This window comes from Haemaphysalis longicornis, unplaced genomic scaffold (genome assembly GCF_048455015.1).
Source record: "Haemaphysalis longicornis isolate Haplotype H1 unplaced genomic scaffold, Haemaphysalis longicornis Haplotype H1 scaffold_6, whole genome shotgun sequence".
Classification (NCBI taxonomy): domain Eukaryota; kingdom Metazoa; phylum Arthropoda; class Arachnida; order Ixodida; family Ixodidae; genus Haemaphysalis; species Haemaphysalis longicornis.
In genome coordinates this window covers 84565407-84588756 of record NW_027526407.1, presented here as the reverse complement: position 1 = coordinate 84588756, position 23350 = coordinate 84565407, and the positions used below count along the sequence as shown (strand labels likewise).

The window sequence follows — 23350 nt, the reverse complement described above, 5'->3', positions numbered from 1 at the left end:
CAATTTTGTCCCACAATTTCCACAGCGAACTCGCACACACAGTTCGCTGCAGACTACTATGTTCATGACGCAGTTGAAATGACCTTCTTTTTTATTGGCGTAAAAGAAATACACACACCCAAATACTGTTGCGGATATTCCAAAAGGGCAAAAGCCTGTCGGTTTGTTGAACATGTCATTTCTTCATGGTAACATATATTGTATTGTTTATGCCATTAGTCATTGAACTTTACTATAGGTATTTTCACGTCACATGGTGACCATCTTCACGTCATGTATTCAGGCGCCCTTACAATCATTTATAGACAGCTTTATACGCTTCACACTCCTCCCGCTACTTTTTAAGGCAGCCACTGAAAGACCGTAAAGAACGGACATGGTCCTCTGTGGCCACAGACGCCACAACGCGCTTAAAACACATCGAACAGCAACAAGAACATACTTTGCTATGGCATCAATAAAAAAACGCTGGTGATTACTGAATGTGCTTTCTGTAGGCGGCACGAGGCCCCCTACACCTAGAAACTTCGAGTGGTTGTGTTTACTTTGACCCTGCAGCTGCCTCGACGCGTGCCCTCTTCGTCCGAGAGAACCGCCGCCGATCTAATCAAGCGCCGGACACTCCTATATGCCCGCACATAAATGTCCATAGACTCAGGGAGGGTTCGCACCTGGGCAAGGTGTTCTCGCATGTCGTTTTTCTAATATGGCCTTGAAAACAGACGCCCGGCGGGAGGTCAGATGAAGGGGGCTACTTCCGCAGGGAATGGGAGGCTGCAAACTCTGCAGATGAATGCGTATAATGAGTTATCGTGTCAACGCGACAAAGGAGATTTATAAAAAGTTTTTTTTATTATTCAGGGGAAGATGGAAACAGCGTTTTCCTTCTTTGAATGCTACACAACGACTGTCAATTTATCGACGTTCACCATCACCTTTGCCCTTCATTGCGATGCACACATTTCGGCAAGCCAGTTTCAGGAGGGGTTGAGAACAGGTGACAATAAACGACACGCCAAAATTATTCACCAATTCAGAGAAAAGTAAAAAAACTCGCAAACAACTCGCACCACTACTTAGATTCGCTAATGCTTTATAACCGGTAGAGAATTTAAAGCCTGCTTTAACACTGTAAAATCAACACAGTAACAATTGCAAGGGGTGCGTTGTGGCAACTTTCGCAGCTCTTCAGCCAACACCTGCTACGACAGATCAGGGGGCGACCACCAACCCACTGCCTGCTTAATGCTAATCCCGTTCGCTTGCCCACAAGGCGAAGGAACGATGCTTCCAAGGCGCGCCTCTTGCGCGCGAAAATGCGGAGCCTACATTGAACCACTGCATGAATAATCGCCGACGAAAATTACAGCCGCTAGAGCTGGATCATGTCATTACAGTAATTAAGGTCGCGTGCAAACCGAACACATCTCATCCGTCATGACAGCCGAAAGCCGAAGTGGTGAAAGCAGTGTAAATAAGCTGAGTAGACGGTACCTGTTACGTGGTTCCTTTCAGGCTTGCACTAAGGTAAGCACCGCGAAGTGTCATCTGAGCCGCCTCCGATTATAGCAGGCTCTCTCGCCTTCCAGGTCATCGTGTGGGTTTATGTATGCGCCGCACCATTAGGAAAGCAGTCTGCGATGTCGCGAGGCATCCTGTGACGGTTTGGCTTTTGCTTCCGTGTCGCCCTAAGGGCGCGAGGCGTGCGCCAGTGCATTTTCACGGAACAGCTCCGTAATCGTTGACAAGGTAGGAAAAGCCGATGGTGCATGTGGGTGGCTATGGCTTGCCCTCACGCAATCTGCGGGGTGGCGGTCCATTTAGTGACAGCATTTTGTATCTGTGTACCTTTAACTGTACAAGTTGAAGGAGCTATTGCGGAAATATTCCGAGCGCGGAAAAAGATGTCGCGTCTACTGGCAGCCACTAGGCACTTTTCCGGACGCGGTTATTGAGATCTAAATATGCTCCGTCCTATCCAGGACCGAAAAAGTTTATAAACATTTCGGGCAGCTCATGTGTGGGAATACCAGAGCCGGACTAATGATGTCAAGCTATGCAAGGCTCTCAGTATAATGGTAGGTCTGTCGTGATTGTGTCATCTAATGTCTAGAAAATGTCTTCGTCATCAGAGGCCTGGTGTGAGAACCTTGGGTCGTAACGGTGGCGATGGTGCCAGATGGTGGAAATTTCAGATGAAGTGGGCGGGTGCCTCTTTAACCGTCGTGGGGTATTTTTTTGTTATCTTATATGGCATAGCCGTATAAGATTCGAAGCCGTCGTTGAGATAGGCGCTTTTGAATCCATCGCACTGGACACAGCATCGACAGCAGAAAGATGTCGAGTGCTGTGGTTGTGCCTACCCATTACCATCATCACGATGGTTTTTCTATAGCGTCATTTTCTTCTCCCTCTTACCATGACAGAGAGGCTTTTCTAATTACCCTTTTAAGCACTAGATATACGCTGTCAGCGTAGATGTCCTAACTACTTTTGTAATTAGCACATTGAAATTCTTCTTCTAGGCCTCCAGCGATGCGATTCTGTCCTCTCAATACTATCATGAGGAGAATTTTTGTTCTGCACTCAAAACTCGATCTAACAAAACCCGATCTTACGAATTTCCCAACGTAATGAACAAATTCGGATTCCCCTGCCTGTACCACTCGATGCGTTGATGAACTCGAACCAACGAAATAGATTAAGCGCCATTCCCAATGTAACGAAGTATTTCGAGTTCCTCAAGCGCTCAACATGAGCAAGAAGAAGAAATCCCGCCCAGGTCCTCGGAGGAGCTTCGTCGGCTTAAGTACGCGGCAACAGATGTGAGCTTCCGAAACTACCTGAGCGCCGCTGAAGACGGAGACTCCGATAGGACTGAGGTTTTAAAGGATGCAAAACCGTACAGTTATTTTCCGGTGCACAAAATGTGTCAAATGATGCAGACAAGCTAGAAACTACCGAAGCTCATGTATCCTGTCCAGGCCAGGTGATTAACGCAATTGACTCAATCAGGCGCTTTTCTGAGGTCCGTCCCAAAGTAATTGAGGCGGTGAATCCGCTCGCGTGCTACGAAAAGTCTGTCTTCCCAATGAGAACAAAGCGCACGCATCAAAAAATCACGGGCTTTTTTCTGACAAGAAATAAATTAGGTTTCCCTCCAAACGCTACCGTTTGATAGCAAATATTTTCACCGTGGACTTTAACGCATTGGTAAATTTTCGGAAGGCGAGCGCCGCGGCCGCCGTAATTATAATGTCATGGTAAATACTGGGGTGAGCCTCCATTTAAACATCGAATCTATAGAACCGACTGTTTGTAAAATGACAGTCCTGATTTTACGAAGTTCTCGATTTGACGAAATTATTTGCGGTTCCCGGTGACTTCGTTAAATCGAGTTTTAAATGCGTCTGGTCTTCTTTTTTTGAAGAGTTGAGCGGAAAAAAAGACAGGGCTGGTGAAACCAGGACACAAGGTCCACAGTGAGTGCGCAAGATTCAAAATGCATGCCGGACTCACATTCTCTATGTCTCGAGTTAGATTTCTAGACCGAAATTCATCCTACTTTGTTTCTTTTATTCTCTTTGCACCGTCAGCCATTTTTAGAATCATGGTTGCGTGATGGCGCCCAATTTTCGCGTAATGGGTAGTTAATTGCTTTCGTTGGAAAATCTTTATGATCGCTCGGCTGCGCAACAGCTTCTCTGACGAGTGCTGGTTGCGTTTGCGCATGCTTTTATTTAGGGGGTAATGGACATCATGTCTCAGCAGCATTAAGTTTGAACACCTCACATAATTCATGAAGACCGCCGGCAAACTGCGTATCTTCGTATTTAGCTAGTCAGCTTTCTTCTTGCTGGTTTTTATGCCGTCTGGGCTTGCGCGCGTAAGATACATGCGGAGTGCACCACTGGGTACGCTATTTAGGGGTATTTTTTTCTACGTCCGGGATGCCCTGTAGTAGTCCCGTAACCGATGGAGATGGGCGTATAACCGATTAACACATTGGTAGTATGATACATTTTTCAACTGTGTTTCTTCTTTAAATACTGTGAGTCAACTTTTTCTCTTCTTGTATTTTTTGTCTTGATAGCGATAGTCTGTTGGAGCGTATTAGAAATGGCACGGTAGTTTGAATCATTCGCAACAGAGCTGGGATATGCCAGGTCAATCCACGGTTCAGGCTGAATGAATTGTGAGAAGGCGACATTGTGCCGACGGAGCGTTGCTTGCTCAAACTACGCCGTGCGGTTAATATCCGTCATGATACAGCTGTTGCCACGACGGTAAATAAATGCGACGAGGCGCTGACGGCTCTAGGTAGTACATGAGCGAATCGAGTTCCGCAAAGTTTTTTAGTGCTCCTTAACAGTACTAAACAACTCTATCCTGCTTTTTGGCAGATAAGGGGTTGGGGCTAGTTCATTCATCATTTTCTATTTTGAAAAGCGCTGCACAAAATCGAGGGACCAAAATGCAAAGAAAACACAGAATTCGCTTTTGCTGCTGTGCAACAAAGTCTTGCACTATTGCAGACCAATTGGTGTAGAATAGGGGGCTTCCTGTGGAATTATGTCGAATTCATGCCGAATAAGGTTATGTGAAATTATGTCGAATGATATCGAGTTTCCTTTTCCTGTTTTTGGGCTGAATACTATTGAATTCTACGCTAGCAAGCAAAGGCATTCATTTTAAGTCCTAGTGCTCTTTCTTTTTGTATTTTATTTTGATTTGTGGAACTTATTTGTACGATTCCTGCAGTCCAACGAACTTCACTACGAAAGAAACTGCTGTAAGCAAGAAGACATCTCTCAGAACGAACAACGGCCGCTTTATCGCGGTGCAGAAAAACCACCTGGTTGCGGCCATCTTGGACGAAGCAGGTGATCACAGTAGGTTCACTCGAGCGATGCCCCTGGCACGTGCCTCTTCGCCTCCTCCCTTCGGTCGTTATAACCTCCTTTTTATAAGCACATTTACTTCCTCCTCAGAAGACCGCCTGCCATGAGTATATACGAGTAGAACTAACCATTCTGTCTTTTGCTCAACGGAATAATCAGCCTTCTCTTTGGGAAGACAATAGCTGTTGATTAGAGCGAACTTCAAGAACAAGTGAAAATATTTATGGGCATGGCAAAAATGGGAGCGTGTAGTTATATTTGCAAAGGTATGAAAGGTGTCAGCGGTTTTATATATTGCTGCCTTATCACTTAACACGGTGATTTAAAATTGGAAAAATCTCTGAAGCGAACTACCGGTTTCCTGGAAAGGTCACAGGAAGCCCGCTTGGCTATGGGGGTTTTAAAAGTACGATAGTTTATCTGGCTTATATTCTGGAGTGTATCACGCAGCACATATCAGTGAACAGAGCGAAATCGATCAGATAGTGCCTTTTATTATATGCCTTAGATTATGTCGTGCAGTGCACTAGAACCTCTTTGGTTCCTTCTACACATCTCTCATTGAGTTGAACAGAGCGAAATCGATCAGATAGTGCCTTTTATTATATGCCTTAGATTATGTCGTGCAGTGCACTAGAACCTCTTTGGTTCCTTCTACACATCTCTCATTGAGTTAGACAAAAGCAGACAGAAATAGAAAAAATCCGATTTGATCGAACCCTTCCTCAGTAGCAAATGTGACATAAATTATTGAGATGTATCAACGGTATTTCCATTCCACATTTAACAGTGGTGCGCATCAAGTCAGTGCGAAAAGTCTGCAGGCGTTGATTTTAAGGCCATTCAGAATTACCGTTTCAAGCGATTATGGAGAAACGCAGGACGTTTTGAGCATCAATGAGTTGGTGAAACAGCAATTAAACCATGTCGCAAGGAACCTTTGGGTATAATATCTGTACACTAGCTAGGCTAAAGGCTAGTATTAAGGGAAATATGTTATCTTGCCGGAATTCAATGCTCCAACCCTGAATTCTTCTGCAGAAGTCTGGATGTTGTACTGCTAGGGAATTGTCTGAGCATTCAAGACACATATCAAATTTTCTGAGTCATCATTATGAGTGTAATAAGCTTTGAACCAGCAGTATAATGGAGGGTCTTGTGTTTCGCGGGTGCACGCCTCCGTTGAACGTCCTCAGAATATCTTAAAAGGAATAGCCATGCGGTAGGTAAACCCATCAAAATATTCAATATGGGCAAGAACACTTTTTTTTTCATTTTAAAGTTGCTTAACGTACTCTTTGCGACAAAACGGGCATCAAAAATCCGCCCTAAATAGTCCAAACTCTATGGACGTCAATTCCAACAAAAAAACGTTCAGTGACGTGCATTCAAGTATCATGCCAGCAGTGCCCCCTGTTCAGGAAGAGGCCGACTGCTCTCGGGCGATCTGTATCTGAAGGCTGAAACACAGTGGTGACAGCTAAAATTGATGGTTATCGGAATGAAATCTGGCAACCTCTACCGGCTTCCGTCATCCCCGCAATGATGATGGCGGTGAGGCACTTTTTTGTCTGTTGGCAGGGCAGAAACAAGTTAAATGAAACGTCACGAAGATTTCCCTTCCGTAAGCGACCTCAAAGATCCCGTCACCAGATTTTACTCCAGGTCGACTGGTCAGACCGCTCCCCCGGTCTTCACGAATGCATGAGCATAAACTAGCGGCTAGGCCCACAGTAAGTCGTCAAGCCGTCGACAGACTTTGGTATTGAAGTGGCAGGCCGTATTTAAACTTGACGCGCACCTTCAACTCGTCGCTGATGAACCGCTGATTTGCCGTTGGCGGTTTCTGGCTACATTTGAATGTTAATACAGTTGCCAAGCACACACAAAAAAGGTAATGTCGGCCGAATGCTGATCCCCCATCGTGACAACGACTCCTCGTAGTGGAAGTAGCACGCAGCCGTTAAAAAGCAACTAGCCAAATCGTGGCCGATTGAAAGCCTGTGTCCAGGAGAATCCAGCCAGAACAAAAAAATGCTACCCTACTGCCGGAGCGAGTGATCCTTCGTGAAAATGAAGAGTCGAAGAAACAAAATAGATAGATTCTTGCCCCAATTTTCCCAAGAAGTTCGCGCCTTCCGGTTTTGCCGAAATTTTCGATTTGCATTTGTAGCCATTTAGCACCATCACGGTGAGATGACCGGCGTGATCCATAATGTGGGCTTCTTGGGAGCGCTTTGAACCCTGGAAAGATCTTAATCACTTCTCTGAAAGGAGCCTGTTTCTGTAGGTTGACCTAGGAATTTGGCGGTCTTAGTGTGAGGGTGAGGGCGGTCTTGGTGTGAGGGAACTATCTATACAGCATTAAAGAGGAGCGATATATGCCACTACTCACGCTTCAGCTTTTATGGTTTCGCCCACGTCCAGTGAGAATTTGTCAGCTAACGAAAAGCCAGACGCTTGCCGCGGAAAAGAATAAATACGAGAAGGCCATTAACGCACTTACTTGCAGGTCTCGTGCGCATGAGGCCAGCTGAATGAAATCAAAATTATGCCAGGTGACGGCGGGCTCATGTGCTCGGTGTACTTTCTGATGGGCTTCTTGAGGTCTCTCTTTACTGAATGTACAAAACGTCCACGAAAGTTAAATGCAAGGTACTTCAATGTACTACCATTTTTATCTTCCCGCTTTTTTACATGTTTTCAGATATTTCTCCCCTTTTAATTTTATTCTAATACAGGAGCGGCTCCTCGCATCAAAGCCCATAGTTTCTTCGCTACGATGTTTTGAAGTAAACAAAAATGTTTAAAAAGTTAACTCATGGGGTGACTCTCTCTTTATATTGCTTTATTTTCGTATCGCCTGATAGGCGTGATAACAAAATGATACACAGTAGAAGTGCTTCGATTTTGTTTTTATGTTTGATTCCTTACGTCCAAGCCACTCCAAAGAGATGAATTGAGAAAGGGAGGCTTATGTCGACCTTCCTCATGCTGAATCGACCCCGTGGTCTGCAAACACCATAAAGGCGTTTGGCGTAATTCAACCAGATGCATTTTGGTATTGATGCCGCTTCGGCTAAAGCCATATATTTTAGTTGCCTCTACAAGCGCAACTTGCCCTTGCCAGCCTTAATTCATTGATCCGCTTCAGGAATCCCCAGTACGGAAGGTCCACAGGGGACTCGGGCATCGTCAAAGCCGCGTTGCTTTATGTTTGCAACACTAGCAGCATCTTTTTTGCACAGTTTATGGTTGCTGCAGCAGGAAATGTTCTTGCGAAAGCTTCCCAAGCCCTGCTCAGTAGGCTCCTCATATCGACGCGTTCAACGGCAAGTTGCAAAAATGAAGGAGCGGACAGCAAAACCATCTCAACCATATTGCGACGTTCTTCGCCTGTCGTCACTGATGCATAAAAAAAACATTTGCTGGTATCTCTGCCTCCATCACGGCGGCACTGCCTTCAGCAATTATAATGGATACGCCTGTCTTTTCATAAACCTTCGCAAGAGAAAATCGGAATTCCAAGAAGGTCGCAGCCAGCCGCGTTTTCTTGTTGTTGTTGTGCCTTTAGGTATGGCACATACCCAATCAGGCGATCGGCGTTTTCCTAGCACAGAGGCCATTTTCTTTTTCATCCGAAACGCATTAACACGTGGCATAGCCTCAGCTCCCATGTTTATTCTGAATGGGGCAGCTCAGGAAGATTGACGCAGCGTTAGACTCCGGATAAAGCGACGAAGCCACACAGCTGTACAGGTAACGACGTGGGTTTTTTTTTGTTTTTAGAGCATCCCATTGATAGTTTGGTTTCAGTTGACGGCTTTTTGGTCACAGCTTTGCTATTCCGATCTCGTTCGATAAGTACAGTAATTTACTAAACAGCTTTCCTCCGAGGGAAAAGATCTATGCTGCCGGTAAGCTGCTGCTGTCGTTGTAAATGCTGTCGGCGCTCTCTGGTTGAATTTTGGCTGGGCGCAAAGCTACTCACGCATAAAAACATTTTTAAACCACAAATACACCACTAGAATATCGCGAACAATCTTATCCCAAAATTTCACTTTAATATGGACAGTACACTCTCGTTAAAACAAACCCGATTATGACTAATTGTATCGTAAGATGAAAAACACTTTCGCCTTCTCGAGACATACTCGATGAACAAAACGTCCGCTCAAGATAAAATATTGACACTGTGAACAACTTTTCCTGGTTCCTCTGGGTTTTTCACAACGGGATTTCACTGTACACTGAAAACTTATACATCAACCTCATTCACATAACTTTAACACAAGATCCGAGATAGGAAAATATATGTTTGTCAATACAAATTTGGTGACGTGCCACTGAGCCGCTTTCACCCTGCCCCTTTTTCTCGCGATGTTTTAGACATAGAACATACGTACGTGAAAATGTGAAGCAGCCGCTAGAGGCCTATTCTAAAATAATAACACCCATGATTGAACGCACGAACACGCTCATGATACAGACCGCACACGCACACATTCACGCACGCACACATATAATGGAAGCACGCGCTTCGGAGGGAAGCCCAGGTTGTCCACCAGTACAGTCACATAGATAGTGGAGACCGAATCGAGGGTAGGCATTAATACTTTTCGTGAACCTTACACTCGCACGTGAGCGGAGATATCACGTTATTAATCTAATAAAAAGCCATAACAGGTATATCTCCTTCCAATAGAAACAGCCGTGACCTTTGCCGAGCACTCAGTGTACAATATTGCTGCATACAGCTGTCATGCACGACCCCTCATTCGCAAGGCCTCACCAAGAAGAAGTGCTACGGGTATGTGTATTCGAGACGGACGCCTTCACAATTTGTCAGAAACCTAAAAATAGAATACTTATTTGTACCTTATAAAGACAACTAAGCTTATTTAATGCTGAACTGAACAGTTTTACATACTATTAGAACCTGCTGTACTTGATGTGTTGTGGGATTGTCGCCAAATTATCTGAGGAAAAATGCCATCAACAAGCATGAAGTTGCAAGAAAGAACTTGGGCTTTTTAAGGGCGAAAGTAGAGTTGTGAAGTGTTTGGGATTAAGGTTTTCCCGGCTCTGCCTGAAAATACACATTCAAACTACCAAATTCTTGTCAACGAAGAGTCCCGAGTTTCTAAGGGTTTCTCATCTTTGGAAATTTGTCACAAACGGAATGCTTAGAGTGTTAGTAAACCGGATTGAGAACTGAGCTAAAGAGTTTACATGATACGTAAAGAAAAGAAATATAAGAAACTTGCTGATGGATAGGAGGGGATGAGAAAACAGCGTGCTCATTGTCATTGATTTAAAGCAACCAGCAAGAACTGAAGGAGAAAATATTTTTCTTGAACCCCGATGTTTCTTCTAGACTGGAATATCTTACTGGAAAAGAGCACGGGTAGTGCCTGCATTTTCCGCAGCCTTTTTCTATTGCACGTTTATTGCAGTCAAATACCTAATATTTCTACATCTTTGATATAACGCTGAAACTCTAAAGGGTTTCCAAGCGCTAAGATGCCGTTTCATTCGCAGTATTTGTGGCGGCACAAGAAGACTCACGTGAGTCATTTTCATATCACAAGAGAACATTGTTTTCCCCAACGGTCTTTTCTGGAAATGGTTCCTAAATTACGCTAACGGTACAACGTTCAAACCCTGCGCTATGTTTTGTACAGCCGCTATTACAGAAGAAAGAAAACGCCTCGCGCGCAGCTGAAGACTACGACCCCTGAAGAAGGCAGGTGCTTCAGAAGGTGAAGCCGTTCGCCAGAGAGTCCGTTAGCCCAGCATCTTTATCGTCGGCACAGCGACACCACCCGCCCCGCTAGCTGCCAGGGGTCCAGTTCTACTTTTGGTAGAGAGTGGAAGAAGACGGAGGTCGAGGAACGGTAACAGAAGAGAGGTCGGGCAGATGTTCACCAGAGGCAGCTGAACGCTTCACTCGCCTGGCGTATCCCAGACTACTGGTCTTTGCTTAGCTTCTTACACCGCCGTACCGTCAGGAGTCTCTTCCACCTAGGTTAACTCTCTAACGGTCCTGCTAACAATCGTTGAGCGGCTTGGCCATTCACAAACATCAGAGTCGGAAGATAACTTCCGCGGATGCATGCCAGAAGTGAGGGTTCAGGAACTGGGAACTGTTAAAGGGAAAGCTGAGAAGTAAAAAAAAACGAAAACCTTCAGAGCATGCGAAAGCTCCATAAACGGTCAACCACTCTCTCTTCGAAGAGACTTCAGTGACACTACAAAAATCACAGTAAGCACTAAGGCAATCTTCGCCCATGAACGTGGCAATATAATGACACGCCGGAGGAAGTATTGAAGAAAGAAAAGACTACACAACGGTTTCGGACGAAAAGGAAGCGTGCTAGGAGTCAAGGTAATAACAGAGGGGTTGGGGTACGGGGTGTTGCCTTTGTTACTTTTTTCTTCACGGCAGGGATCGCTCAAGCGGGGAAAGCCCTTCAAAGCGGGCACGTGCCAGGGGCGCGTGGCCAGCACCTGCCCACAATGACGCGGGGAGTTCGGGTAGCCTGTCTGCCCGACTGTTTAACTTTGAGTTAACCAGCGCACCGTATTTTGAGGCGTGCAAAAAATAAAGCAATAAAAGAATTTCTTTCATTACTTTCCACCTTTCGTCAAAGCTGGATGCACTTGCTGGTAAGATGTGCATATGTTTTGTGAGCAAGAAATTGTGTCAAGAACACTGTCAGACAACAATTTCATTCGTTGATCTTGTGTAGTCACTGATACAGTGTTCACCTTGAAAAACTACAGAAAATGTAAATGACCGCGAACTTTACTATGGCTATTACTAGGTCCCCAAAAGCAATTCTAGTTTCTGCGGCAAATTTGCAACAATGGGAGCCTGTTATGACGTTTAGAAACCGGTCTTGTTCCTCGAAGCTGCGCCAATCTGTAAAGCGTTTGTTCTGTGTTTTGGATGATAATGGCATATTTCAAAAATTTAGATTATGTGGCCCAAGCTCAAATGAAAAAAAAAAGCTTGCATGACTGCCATCGCGCTAATCTCCACCAGTTTTTTTTTCTGCCCAATTCATTCTTGGGTTTTTTCTTCCGCCATCCCCAATTCTCAAAGAGAAATATGCAGGTGACAGTAAAGGCCGCCACACCTCTAAGCTTATTAAATAAAGTCTTCTTTCTGTTTTTGTAAAAGTACTCAATCATTTTTGCTTCATTTGGATCTCTTCACATCCACAGATGTGTGGATAGTAAGAGATGAAAATTAAGCAAAAATAAATCACCTGAGCATGAGTCGTTAAAAAAGTAGCCGTAATTATCAGAACGAGCGCTAAATAAATCATTCATCACATTTATGTCTATTCAGGAGGAACGAGTGGATCGAGTACAAAAACACGAAAAAGCACATCCCCGAAACACCAGCGTTACGGTCATCGCAAAAGACCTCTGCTAAATCTCGAGCACACTGCCGTTATTTTTAAAATGACATCAAGCCACACAAAGGAACTCATTGAAAGCCTGAGCCGGTGGCACAAAAGGCAAAAACAAGGATTCAAAACACAGACTACTGATGCGTGCCCGTCGAACGAACGGAAATGGTCGCGTGCCCCCCGCCCGCCATGCAAAAAAGCCTGTGCAGCCACGTGCTCGAAACGCGAACTGCGCGCGAGTCGCACGCGAGTGGCACGGGTCTCGGCAATTGTAGCCAAGAAAGAGCGGGAAATACAAACTAAGAGAGGAAAGCGGCGTTTACAAAAACGTGAGCAAAAAAATGAGGGGAGCGACAAGGTCAGACAAGAGCAGTGACGGGCATGCCAAGTAGAGAATCGCCAATCAAAACAATTCCTCCACGGCAAACACGCACAGAAAGGGACCGGCGACATCACTCGCACCCGCCTGCGCCCCGCCGAACACTTATTTCTCGATGTTAACGGTCTTCTCTTGCTCATTTCTTGAGCGCAGGGCTATCACGCGGCAACCGGTTGGACGGGCGGAGGAGTGACGTCATGTACTCGCGCACCCTCATTGGCTGCGGGGCCAGAGTACGCGGTTTCTTCTCACCCGTCCCTCTGTTTTCGGCGCAGAGTTGCCCTCCGCCCGGGGCAAAGAAGTCGGCGCTACTGCAGTTTCGCCCCGACGGCGGCAATGATGACAACTTTGCTACCGAGTCCGGCGTCCAGTGAAGAGATGACGGCGGCAGCGTCTGCTCCCTTCTACGGACACGTGCCCTGGATGACAACGCCATCCGCGTCTTTGCCTGGATGCTACACGAGGTAGGGTTCCTTCAAACGTGGATATCTGTGGCTGTCTCGTGCATGTACATCCCCAGTTAGGCAGCTATTTGTGAAAAGTCTAACGAGGACGTGTCTTCACCCTGCAGTTTGATTTCAGTGACGCTAAACCAGAACAGGTCAATAAATCCTACGCTAGAGGACTCGAAATGAGGTTCGTATTACAAAGGGAAATACAAATTCAGGGACGTTACGCGCCGAAGCTTCGCTAAGGGTATGACACGGCATATTAGCGGCCGAAGAATTATTTTGACCACGTGGGAATCTTCAACGTGCGATAAAATATCGACGGCAGGGAGTTTTTGTTTTTCGCCTGTATCAGACAAATGGTCAACGCGGCCGGGGTCGAACCCGCACCCCTGACTTCAACAGCAAAATTCCTTCGCCACTAATCCAAAGTGGTGTAGGTGAGGTTTTTACCGGCTTTTTGGAAATAAGGACAATTCATCAAGGTACCACCTGCTATTAAAATGTGTTGACAGGCGCTGACGGATGTTTTTGCATAAATAAAACTGAAACTGGTCATAATTTCTGCAGTACGGTGCTGCATGAACACACGCGATTAAACCGTAAACACCAGAAAACTATCCGTAATAGCCAGAATAATTATGTTTCAGGGTAGCCTCATGCAAACGCAAAAGAAACATAATATGTTCCAGAAGCGCGGACACGAAAACCGAACTGCTAGTATTGATTAAAACACATGGCTAATCAGTATATAAAAAGGGCTTTATTTAGCCATAGCGAGCACAAAGTGTGGACTTATCTATGGTGATTTAGTAATATCATTCGCATGTTTCGCTCCGCATATTTATAGTAGCTGGGATTGCAACTAGAAAGGACATTTTTGCTTTGAGGCGTGCTTCATCGGTTGCCTGAGCACGGGAGTGAACGGTGAGCAGTATGGGTTTCTTTTCGGTACCTTAGCCTGGAACAGTTTCCTCATTGTGAGAGTGCCACACGATTCAGCTGCCATTGCAGCATTTTCTCTAGTTTCCCAGTTTTCAAAAGGCCCCAACGTGCATGAAGTTGCATAAAAATAATGCCATGCCAACAAATCTTACCAATCACTGATGCGAGCTAAATTTTACTCAGTTCACCGTAATTTTTAAATCTGCATTAGGCCAGACCTATTGGTTTAAAAATACCATTTACGTAAAACTAAGAGCAGTAAACTGTACGACATATTGCTTCAGTGAATCGCAAAGAACAAGACTACTTCAGTCTAAGCTCAAACATAGATAACCTGTTTATGAGCGTCTGCTGAAGACAATTTAGCCACACATGGTGCAGTTAACCGAAGAGACATCATGACAGCAAGTTTTTTACGCGCAGCAAACTCACACGAAGTGGCACAGAAAGGGTGGTTTTGGCGAACGTAAGTCTTGAAAGGAGATTCGGGGATGCTCAGAAAGTACAGCAGAAAGGTATCTTTCTCGGTTTGTTTACTTCGACAACTTTGTTCAATAACAAAAACTTTCCCAACACAAAAACGACACTCATTCAAACAACAAAATCAGGGTGGGATAATGCAGGGTGCTTGTAAAAGTCACGGTTTTGTCGCTTTTTATGACATTACGAATTGACCGTCGTGCTGCTGATTTTGAATACGCAATTCTACTCATAAACAATTTAGAAAGGATCCACAGCGGTTCCATTTGAAGATGTTTTGACAGCACTTTGAATACTATTTAAAAAAAGGCGATATTCCAAGTATTACACAAGCCATGGCCTACTTCTGAACCGTCCATATAGCTTTCCTAGGGAAATGTTTTATGGGATACGTCCAAAAATTGTCGCTTCTCAATTGTAAAGAAACACATAGAGTAGACATGTGTTGTGTATCTGTTTCTGGGTAACATTCTGGGAAAGATAACTCCCAAAATATACCAGAGAAGTAGCATCCTTGCCATGGTTAGTAAATTCATCTGTGAGTATTCCACGTTAGTGTGTGAGCATGGGCCAGAAGAAACAGCCCGTTTTTGTTTTGAATGTGCTGCTGCGATATCTGAAGCCATGGTTATTGATTTTTTTGTGCCTTCTACCCTTAAAACATGCACCAAGACAAATACACAGCACTCCTGTTTACAACCATCGATTATGGGTGGTATCAAGGAAGACCGCGAAGAGCGTTGATGAATTTCGCTTTATCGTTATCTGTACCACGAAACTGTGTACATTGGCACAGCGATTTAAATTGTGACATTTCAACTTGGCCACGCGTGCGTGCAGCGAAACAGACACGGCGACAGACACGCTGTGAGAAAGAATACCCAACTCAATGCACTGTTGATAGCTCGCTCTGTAAAACATAAAAAACACGTATTTACTCATCAAGTCTTCGTAGCTGAGAGGGAGCTAGGAAATTTTATTGCATGTACATTATGTAGTATCAACCATCCTACACGGCGGTAAAAGGGTTCGCGCGCGCACAATCCCTATATGTACACTTTGTATGACAAGTTGATCTTGCAACTTGAAAGTAAAGGGTGACTAAGTTGCTTTTTAACGTTGTTGATTGATTCATCGCGTAGTTCCACTCTTGCAAAACTTTATGTCACCTGTTTATTCGCGTATTACCGATCACACGCCTTCTACATCACGCAGATCCACCCTATGCTTTGGGCTCGATAAAGTCTTACTAATTTTGTGTTATCGTGCGTAACGGGTGTTGTTACCTTCGTGCGTTCCCATGCGCAGGCTGTAAAAAGGCAACATATATTTAATGTGCCACATTTTAAATGATCAAGCCACAGTCCAAGTAGACGCAATTCCTGTCGAATGCCATGCCGCTAAATACAAAGAGTACCTATCTTCGCCCACAGAAAGCGCTCTTTTTGATTCGAGAGGTCAATTGAATCGTTTGCTTACGAACATTACAACAGTGCAATTCGCCAGATTCACTTAACATTTCATTGTCTTTCGGTACACTCCTTAAGGCTATGTTCAGACTACGGACGCAAAAACCATGTCGTAATCAATGGACGTAAAAAAATGGCGTGTCGCGGAGCTCGGTTGGCTGAGTAATGAAATGACGTCATTCTTTAGGTTAATACGACAGTTGCGGCAACAGTCTGAACCCGGCCTAACGCGTCAGCTAGCGGTTGAATTTTAAAAGTGACGCTTCTTAATGCGAGCAGCAGAATTGAAAGCAGATGACAATATAAAGCTGCGCAGCTCAGTTATTTTTCAATGAAATCGTGCCTAAGCTAAGAAGACATTTACTTCCATTTTTGGAGCCACACTGGTATGGTTTTATTAGAGTAATTAACAACCTCTTCCCTCAAATTTTCACTTAAAATATTTCTTCATTCTCACCCCTTCATTGTCGTGTGACTACGGTGCTCGGAAGAGTTCGAAAATTTGTGCCGATATTGTGCCCCTTTCACTTGCTCACTTTTCGTTGTTCTTGCTGTGTTCGCGCAGCCACGAAGCCACCGATTTCAAGCCTGAGACCCCATCCCCGGACAACTCCTCGAGTTGGGATCCAAACTTTCCAGCAAGACATTCCTCCGCAGCTTCAAGCATCCCTGCTGGCAATACAATTGGCAACATCGGCTCTGCTGGCACATGTAGCAATCAAAGTGCCACGGGCGAGGTCTCGTCTTCCTCGCCGACTTCCTGCAACGCCAACAAGCACATTCCGCACCGTGAGAAGCCTCCGCACATGGTCGCCAGAAGGAACGCCCGCGAGAGGCGGAGGGTCGAGGCAGTCAACAGTGCTTTCTCCAGACTCCGAAAGTGCGTTCCGGTAGAAAACAGGGCCAAAAGGCTGTCCAAGGTGACGACACATGGGGCTTTCCTTATTGCACTGACATCTATGCTGTACTCTTTGACTATTCAAAAGAGTTGAAATTTCGGTTTCCGTCATATAGCTTCTCTTCTGCAGGGAAGACGAGGAATCACGTGACTTGACGTAGAGACCTTTAGTATGCGTACAACGCTCGTATGGGAATGCATAATATATATTCACACCCAACGGAAAAATACCCGACATGATGCGGAGTACAAAAAGCCGACTGAGAGATGCAACGCTTTTATCACTGAGCTTCTGCTGCGCTATCATCATCAGTGTATTTATGCCCAATGCAGGACCAACGTCTGTGCCATAGAACTGAAACCAGTCCTATACTCAAAGGCTCCTATCCAGCCATTTTACGCAGGAACAATCTGTCGATACGTGACTTCCTGATATCCTTATCCACCTAATCTGAGTGCCTCATTAGCGAGTTTCCCACCAGCGTCGATGTATGTTCACAGACCCGGTAATTGTCATTGGGTGGAGACACTGAAACGAGTGGGAGGGTCAAGATCCCCGGTATACGATAAACTAATATTTGTATATAATTTTACAGAATCAGCTTCGAGATTAGGTCCGCAGGCACCCGCAGGGACTTCTTCACATTCTATCATCATTTATGACCAAATCATGAACCATTTTCCTCTGAACAAGAAAGTCCGCATGATTCTTCTCTCTTACACTGCAACTGAAGCTAACGTTGATTATTCTTCCTGTACTCTCCTTAGTCCATTTGGCAGACTGGGAATGTTCTCAAAATCAGTGTATCGCTGCATATGCGTACAGCGAGCGGGATGTGGTATAATGCGTTGTCAATTTTCAAGCGAAGCTTGCGTTGACTCGCTTGTGTCGTGGAAGCTCGTTATTATGCATTAACCCAAGACTCTCGATAGTCTCGATAGAAGACGCTCTCCGGTGTCGGAATCGAATGGCAGAACACGGTGCTTTCAATGTGACCTCTATACATTTGCACCAGTCGTACAAGGTATTTATATTTAAAACGTTCTAGGCGATCCTTGCGTGGAGTCGTTGCCTTGGGCACCGCCATTGCTGGGCCGCATTTCACGCCGGGAGATTAGCGGCTGACTTGAAGTGGGCGAGCTGCAGACTCATGCCCCTGTTTACCGCAGCGCCGTGGGCACGGACGCTGCCCTTGATAAGCCACGCTTCATGCCGGGAGATGAGCGGCGGACTTGAAAGTTGCTGATAACTTTAGTGTAACAGCAGATACGCCAGTGGAAGTGAATCTGTATGTGATGACGGGGTGGGATGATTATTTATCTGGTGGGTGTGTGGTAGGGTTTTCTTTAATGATCGGATCAAGCTCAGCCGCTGGGTCGGTTGGGATTTCGTTTGGGTTGGGTCAGAGGTTGGGTTGGGATTAATTGGTTATGGAGAACAACAGCGCAAACGACGAGACACAGGACGATAGCAAAAGGACGCACGAAGTTTCGTGTGTCCCCTTGATATCGTCCTGTGTCCCGTCGTTTGCGCTGTGGTTCAACATGCATCGCTGATTCGCCCAAGTTTTCACGTTAATTGGTTAGGGGTTCGGCTTTACTATGGATGGGTTGGGGTTTTGTTATTTAAGGGATGGTTTGGGGTTTTGAGTTTTGGTGTGGTTTATACTGACCGGTAACAAGCTTCGCGCGCACGCCTGTTCTCTTTTGTGGAGGGGTTGGTTAGTTTTTTTAACCCTGAAAGCACTATTTTTACGATCACTGTCTCCGTCTGAAGATTTTTTAACCCTCTCCACACGAACTTCCGGTTGGGACCACAACATTTTATTAGCCGGTTCCCAGCACGATTTGTCTGAGTCCTTCAGCTAGCCAGGAAGGTAAACGTTTTTAGGTAGCTCTTTATATACACACACACCATCCTATATAATAAAAGTATGTCACGGCTTGTTAAAGAAAACAATCGTACAAAAATTGAAGGAGCGTCCCTAAAGACTTTTCTTTTGTGTTACCATAGTTTTTAAACACGAAAAAACATGGCAATGGCGTTTTTACATGCCATTTTTTGCAGTATTCAGAGTGTGCAAAGCCCAAACTTTTGAGAACGGGTTGGAGGAAGGGACAGGGACAAGCGGTTTCGGGCAGGTATTTCAAGTTATAGCTTTGAACGATTTGCGTTACAGCACGACTTTCCCGAAATCTCGCATGGGTTCCTTAGGCTGTGGTCTATTCCTTCCAAGAACATTTCGCAACAGTACCCTGAACAACTGCTTTGGCATATTTTTACTATGAAAGCTATACAACCGAAAAGCATGATATTGGTCCCCATCATAGTAGAAAACTTTGTCTTTGCTTCGCCTTCTTTGAAGTAGGGCTGTAGCCCAAAGTTGGTTTGTTTTTTGTTTGTTGTCTATTGCAGGCGAAGACGCTGCATAAAGCCATTGAGTACATCTACGCTCTCCAGAGGCTTCTAGATGAAGCAGACAAGACAGCGACGGTTCCAGCTACGTCCTCTCAGCTTGATGAACAGGGTGATGAAGCGGATTTGAACAAGCGACCAGACGCCACAGCAAGCCCAGAAAAAGAAAATGGATTTACTGACCGCCCACGAATGGTCAACGTTGATCATGTGAGTGCCCCCTTCTTAGGTTCTCTACAATGTAAAACTGTACGGCTCTGTCTTTCACTAAACGATTAATATAAATAGCGAGATTTCAGCACATCACAGAGTTTATTTTAAAAATTGTAAACAATGTGACAGTGATAAACGTAAGCACTGTACATTTAACCACGCATATCATGTTTAAAATACAAGTTAAAATATGATCTACACATATAAAGAAAAAGCGAAGGTTGTTTCTATAACATGAGCAGCCCAAACGGGATGTCCTGCGGGATCAAATGTAGTGCGTTTGTTGACCGGGCTGAAAAAAAGCTCCTTACAGTAAACAAAGTGGAGTTTGTGTCATTGGTATGCTTTTTTCAAAACCAGATGTTTTGTTAGAGCCACTTAGTCTAATATCTGAATTGACCGTTCACGTTACCGTTCGCGACTCAACGTAAGCTACCTCTATCACTCAAAAAAAATGTACAACCAGTGCGTACTGCCGGTGGTTACATACGAAGCAGAAACGTGTCGCCTTATTAAACAAATAGAAAGCAAACTTAGGTCGGCTCAACAGGACATTTATCGAATAATGTTACGAATAACACTCAGGAACAGAAAGCGAGCTACCTTAGTCAGAAAACAAACTAGAGTTGACGATATCATAGTTCAAATAAAGAAAATGAAATGGTCTTGGGCTGGATATGTAGTGAGACGAACGGACAACCGGCGGACAATTAGGGTAACAGAGTGGATACCACGAGATGGGTCTACAAGAAGGGCTAAAATAAGAAAATTTAGGGGCATACTGTGGACTACAGCAGCGCAGGACAGGACCGGTTTGGAGTCAATAGGAGAGGCCTTCGCTGTGCAGTGAACCTTAGTAGGCTGAAAATGATGATGGTGATGAGAATGGGGATGATGATGATGGTTGCTTTTCCAGGTCCATTACGCCACCGAGAATTACCAAAGCTTCTTCAACTTTTACGAGCAATGCCCTTCAACATTTGTTGCGTGAAGGTTTGACGGATTGAAATGGGAAAGGTACGCCACCGGCAGTCATTGCCAGTAAGCACCATCACCCTGCTGGGCAAGCATCTAGTCAGCACAGTCCACTCGGATATGCACAGAAAAAAAACAAGCACAATGGAGAAAAAGTCACTCAAAGCCGAGGTGAGATCATTCTTTCCTTGGCGGATTTACATAAACATATTCCATTTTCGGCACCTCAGAATAAAAAGCCTTTCCCGGATCAATTTCACTGTATTTAAATTTCAAGGAAGTAATCATGTTTATTGAGGTAGAAATAAATATGTGTTCCTTGTTTGCTAAATTATATATATTGTTTTTAAGGCTACGGACTCCATTGCACGTTTAGCACCATCAGTTTATCAATAGAGGAACGTGTAGGTCCAATTGTTAAATAGGTGTACCTATCCTGCGCACATTTGCAAACAAATTACACCATCTTCCTGTAGGGGAACCCTGAGTAGTATGCGAAGCAGCCATGTGGGGTCGGCTGATGTTCCCATTAGTTTTCAGTTCGTCGTTTCCGTTGACGTTCAGCTTCGCGCGCCTTCGTTGTATCAGTAGCTTCTTCACGTAGTTTGAAAGAGTGAAGGACATAAGGCGTGTTCGTAGCACATACTCCCTTCTAGGTTTGTAGCGCAGTGGGAAGAGCGCCACGTATCTCCTGTTGTGGTCAGAGAGTCGTGGGATGAAAACCGGGCGCCGCAAACTATTTCTTTTTGTAACGGACTGCGCATGGCGCCAGCCCAAACGCTGACAGGGCTGAAGAGACGCGCATGCGCAGTAGAGTACGGATGGCGGACAACGACAACGAGGGAGGGAGGGACATAGCCCCGAGCATGAGTTGCTTCGCATCTACAAAAACTGTATGCACAATATCTTCGAGGTTGCGTTGAAAACGCCCGATTTTTAGGCCTGGTACTCCAGGACTGAGAAAAGCTATAATGCCGACAGACGTTTGACTTGCAAAGCACAATTACCTTTCTCGTATATGTGACGCCCATAATGTAAGACTAACCAGAAGCCGCATGAATATTATGCGTTGCAAAAGCATACATCATCTTTTAATTTACAAGGAGCATCATCTACTGCAAATTGCCAGCAGATTCAAATGGAAAAGCTCCAGGCCATCAATTTGTTATAACGAAAATGCACAACCCACGCTCTGCTTAAGTCGGAAAAATTCACCTGAAAACGAGAATAATCATAAAGTGTTAATGTATTGGAAGTTAACGGTATTTTGAACCCTCCTGGCAACAGAACAACTGTCGGAGCTAATACACCATGCGCTGTTTATACGCAGAGCATATGCCCTAACCTTAAACACTCGCGTTGTGAGTGTCTATGCCATGCTAACATAAGCGACGCTACGTCATTCTGTCGATATGCGTCTCATTAAAGGTCATAGACGAAAAAGAGGCTATACTAGGGAATATTCCGGATAGGCGACGTGTGGCGCCTTCGTAGCGCCTAATCTACTACCCTGCACAACCAAGGGGCACTCCCCGATAGAGTGCCACTACTCCCGCTGCCCACACTAAAACGCATTTCAATTTCATTCGGGAGCCTATAGATGGTATTCAGTGAAAAGTTTAGCTGTCAATTTGTTTGCTTGGCAACACTTGAAACGACCACGGACATGGCGGAAGCGCCATGGACATGCCGCGGCTTGTGCCACTGCGCCCGCACGCCGCAGAAAAAAAAAACACCGGCGCGGTCGTCTGCTCTGTTTCAATCCGATTCCTAACGGTGGGGTCAACAGAGATGTTATTATTTGCACTGACATTGAAGTCAGGGCTTTACTTCGCGTTCGGTTTGGTAAAGTTTGGAACAGCAAACACACATCTTGTGCTAGCATGGACAAGTACCGCCATCCCGTGGAGCCCGACGTAACCAGTGACGGCTGCCGGCGACGTGCCGCCGGCAGCCGATCGCGGAGGCATGGGTGCACTCCATGGTTGCTTGAATGCGTGCCTCGACAGTGGATACAACCTATATGCCTTCTTTTCATTGACTATTCGCGTCGTGTGTGTGCGAAAGCTGAGGAAACCGAATAAGCATCGACGGTGAAAATGCGAGAAAGTGAACTCAACCGAAACGTGGTTTAGCTTGGCGAAACAACGCTCCGATGTATATTACGTGACTTATTTGTTTACGTGGTACCGTTTTTCTTTCTTCAAAGGTGTTTCCCGACTTACCATGGTTTCTGGTGTATCCTGGCGACCTGTAAGAAACTTCGAGCTCTCTACAAGGAAGTCAAGGATCAAAATCACTGTTTACAGGCTTCTCCACCAGCCCTCCACTTGTGCCTGCAACGAGTGAAAAGAGTTCCTGAAGACTCTGGGGGATTTAGGGTGGTTCTAATAAATTTTTGCACCTGCACAGGAAATAAACCTTGCACGTGGTTTAACTGAATTATCCTATTTTCCACAATGTGTGGGAGGGACTAATCCGAATATAAGCATCTCGGTACGATAGCCGTGTTTTTGATATCCACGCTATCAGACTTATTCTAAAAAAGATGAGAAAGAGTTGCGAAGTTTAATTTCATGTCGCAGCGCACAAAAAGTCTGAGCGCACATTTCTGTACAAGTTGAAAAATTACCGCAGCACCCTGAAAATTATGTTCACGCGGGAAATTAAAACGTTACTAGGAGCGAAAATCGTGTGTGTTCAGTTTTGGTTATTTAAAAATGGAAAAAAGCTGCAAACGGAGCGACCGTACGGTACGGTCGTACGCGCAAACGGAACGACACAGAATTCGACGGTATTTAAAA

At 45.1% G+C, this 23350-nt stretch overlaps 1 protein-coding gene across 1 annotated transcript; it reads left to right on the top strand.

Moving 5' to 3' along the window:
- The first annotated feature begins 12982 nt into the window (after positions 1-12982).
- LOC144141731 (uncharacterized) lies at positions 12983-22942 on the top strand. The gene is made up of 5 exons (XM_077673241.1): positions 12983-13165; positions 16610-16964; positions 19359-19568; positions 20488-20717; positions 22756-22942. The coding sequence occupies exons 1-4, from the start codon at positions 13038-13040 to the stop codon at positions 20560-20562; spliced, it is 768 nt and encodes a 255-aa protein (XP_077529367.1). The 5' UTR covers positions 12983-13037; the 3' UTR covers positions 20563-20717; positions 22756-22942.
- The last annotated feature ends 408 nt before the right edge of the window (positions 22943-23350 follow it).

Coding starts and splice junctions, on each gene's coding strand:
- LOC144141731 (XM_077673241.1), top strand. CDS start 13,038: ATGATGACAACTTTGCTACCGAGTCCGGCGTCCAGTGAAGAGATGACG. Junction 13,166..16,609: donor TTGCCTGGATGCTACACGAG/GTAGGGTTCCTT, acceptor GTGTTCGCGCAG/CCACGAAGCCACCGATTTCA. Junction 16,965..19,358: donor GGGCCAAAAGGCTGTCCAAG/GTGACGACACAT, acceptor TGTCTATTGCAG/GCGAAGACGCTGCATAAAGC.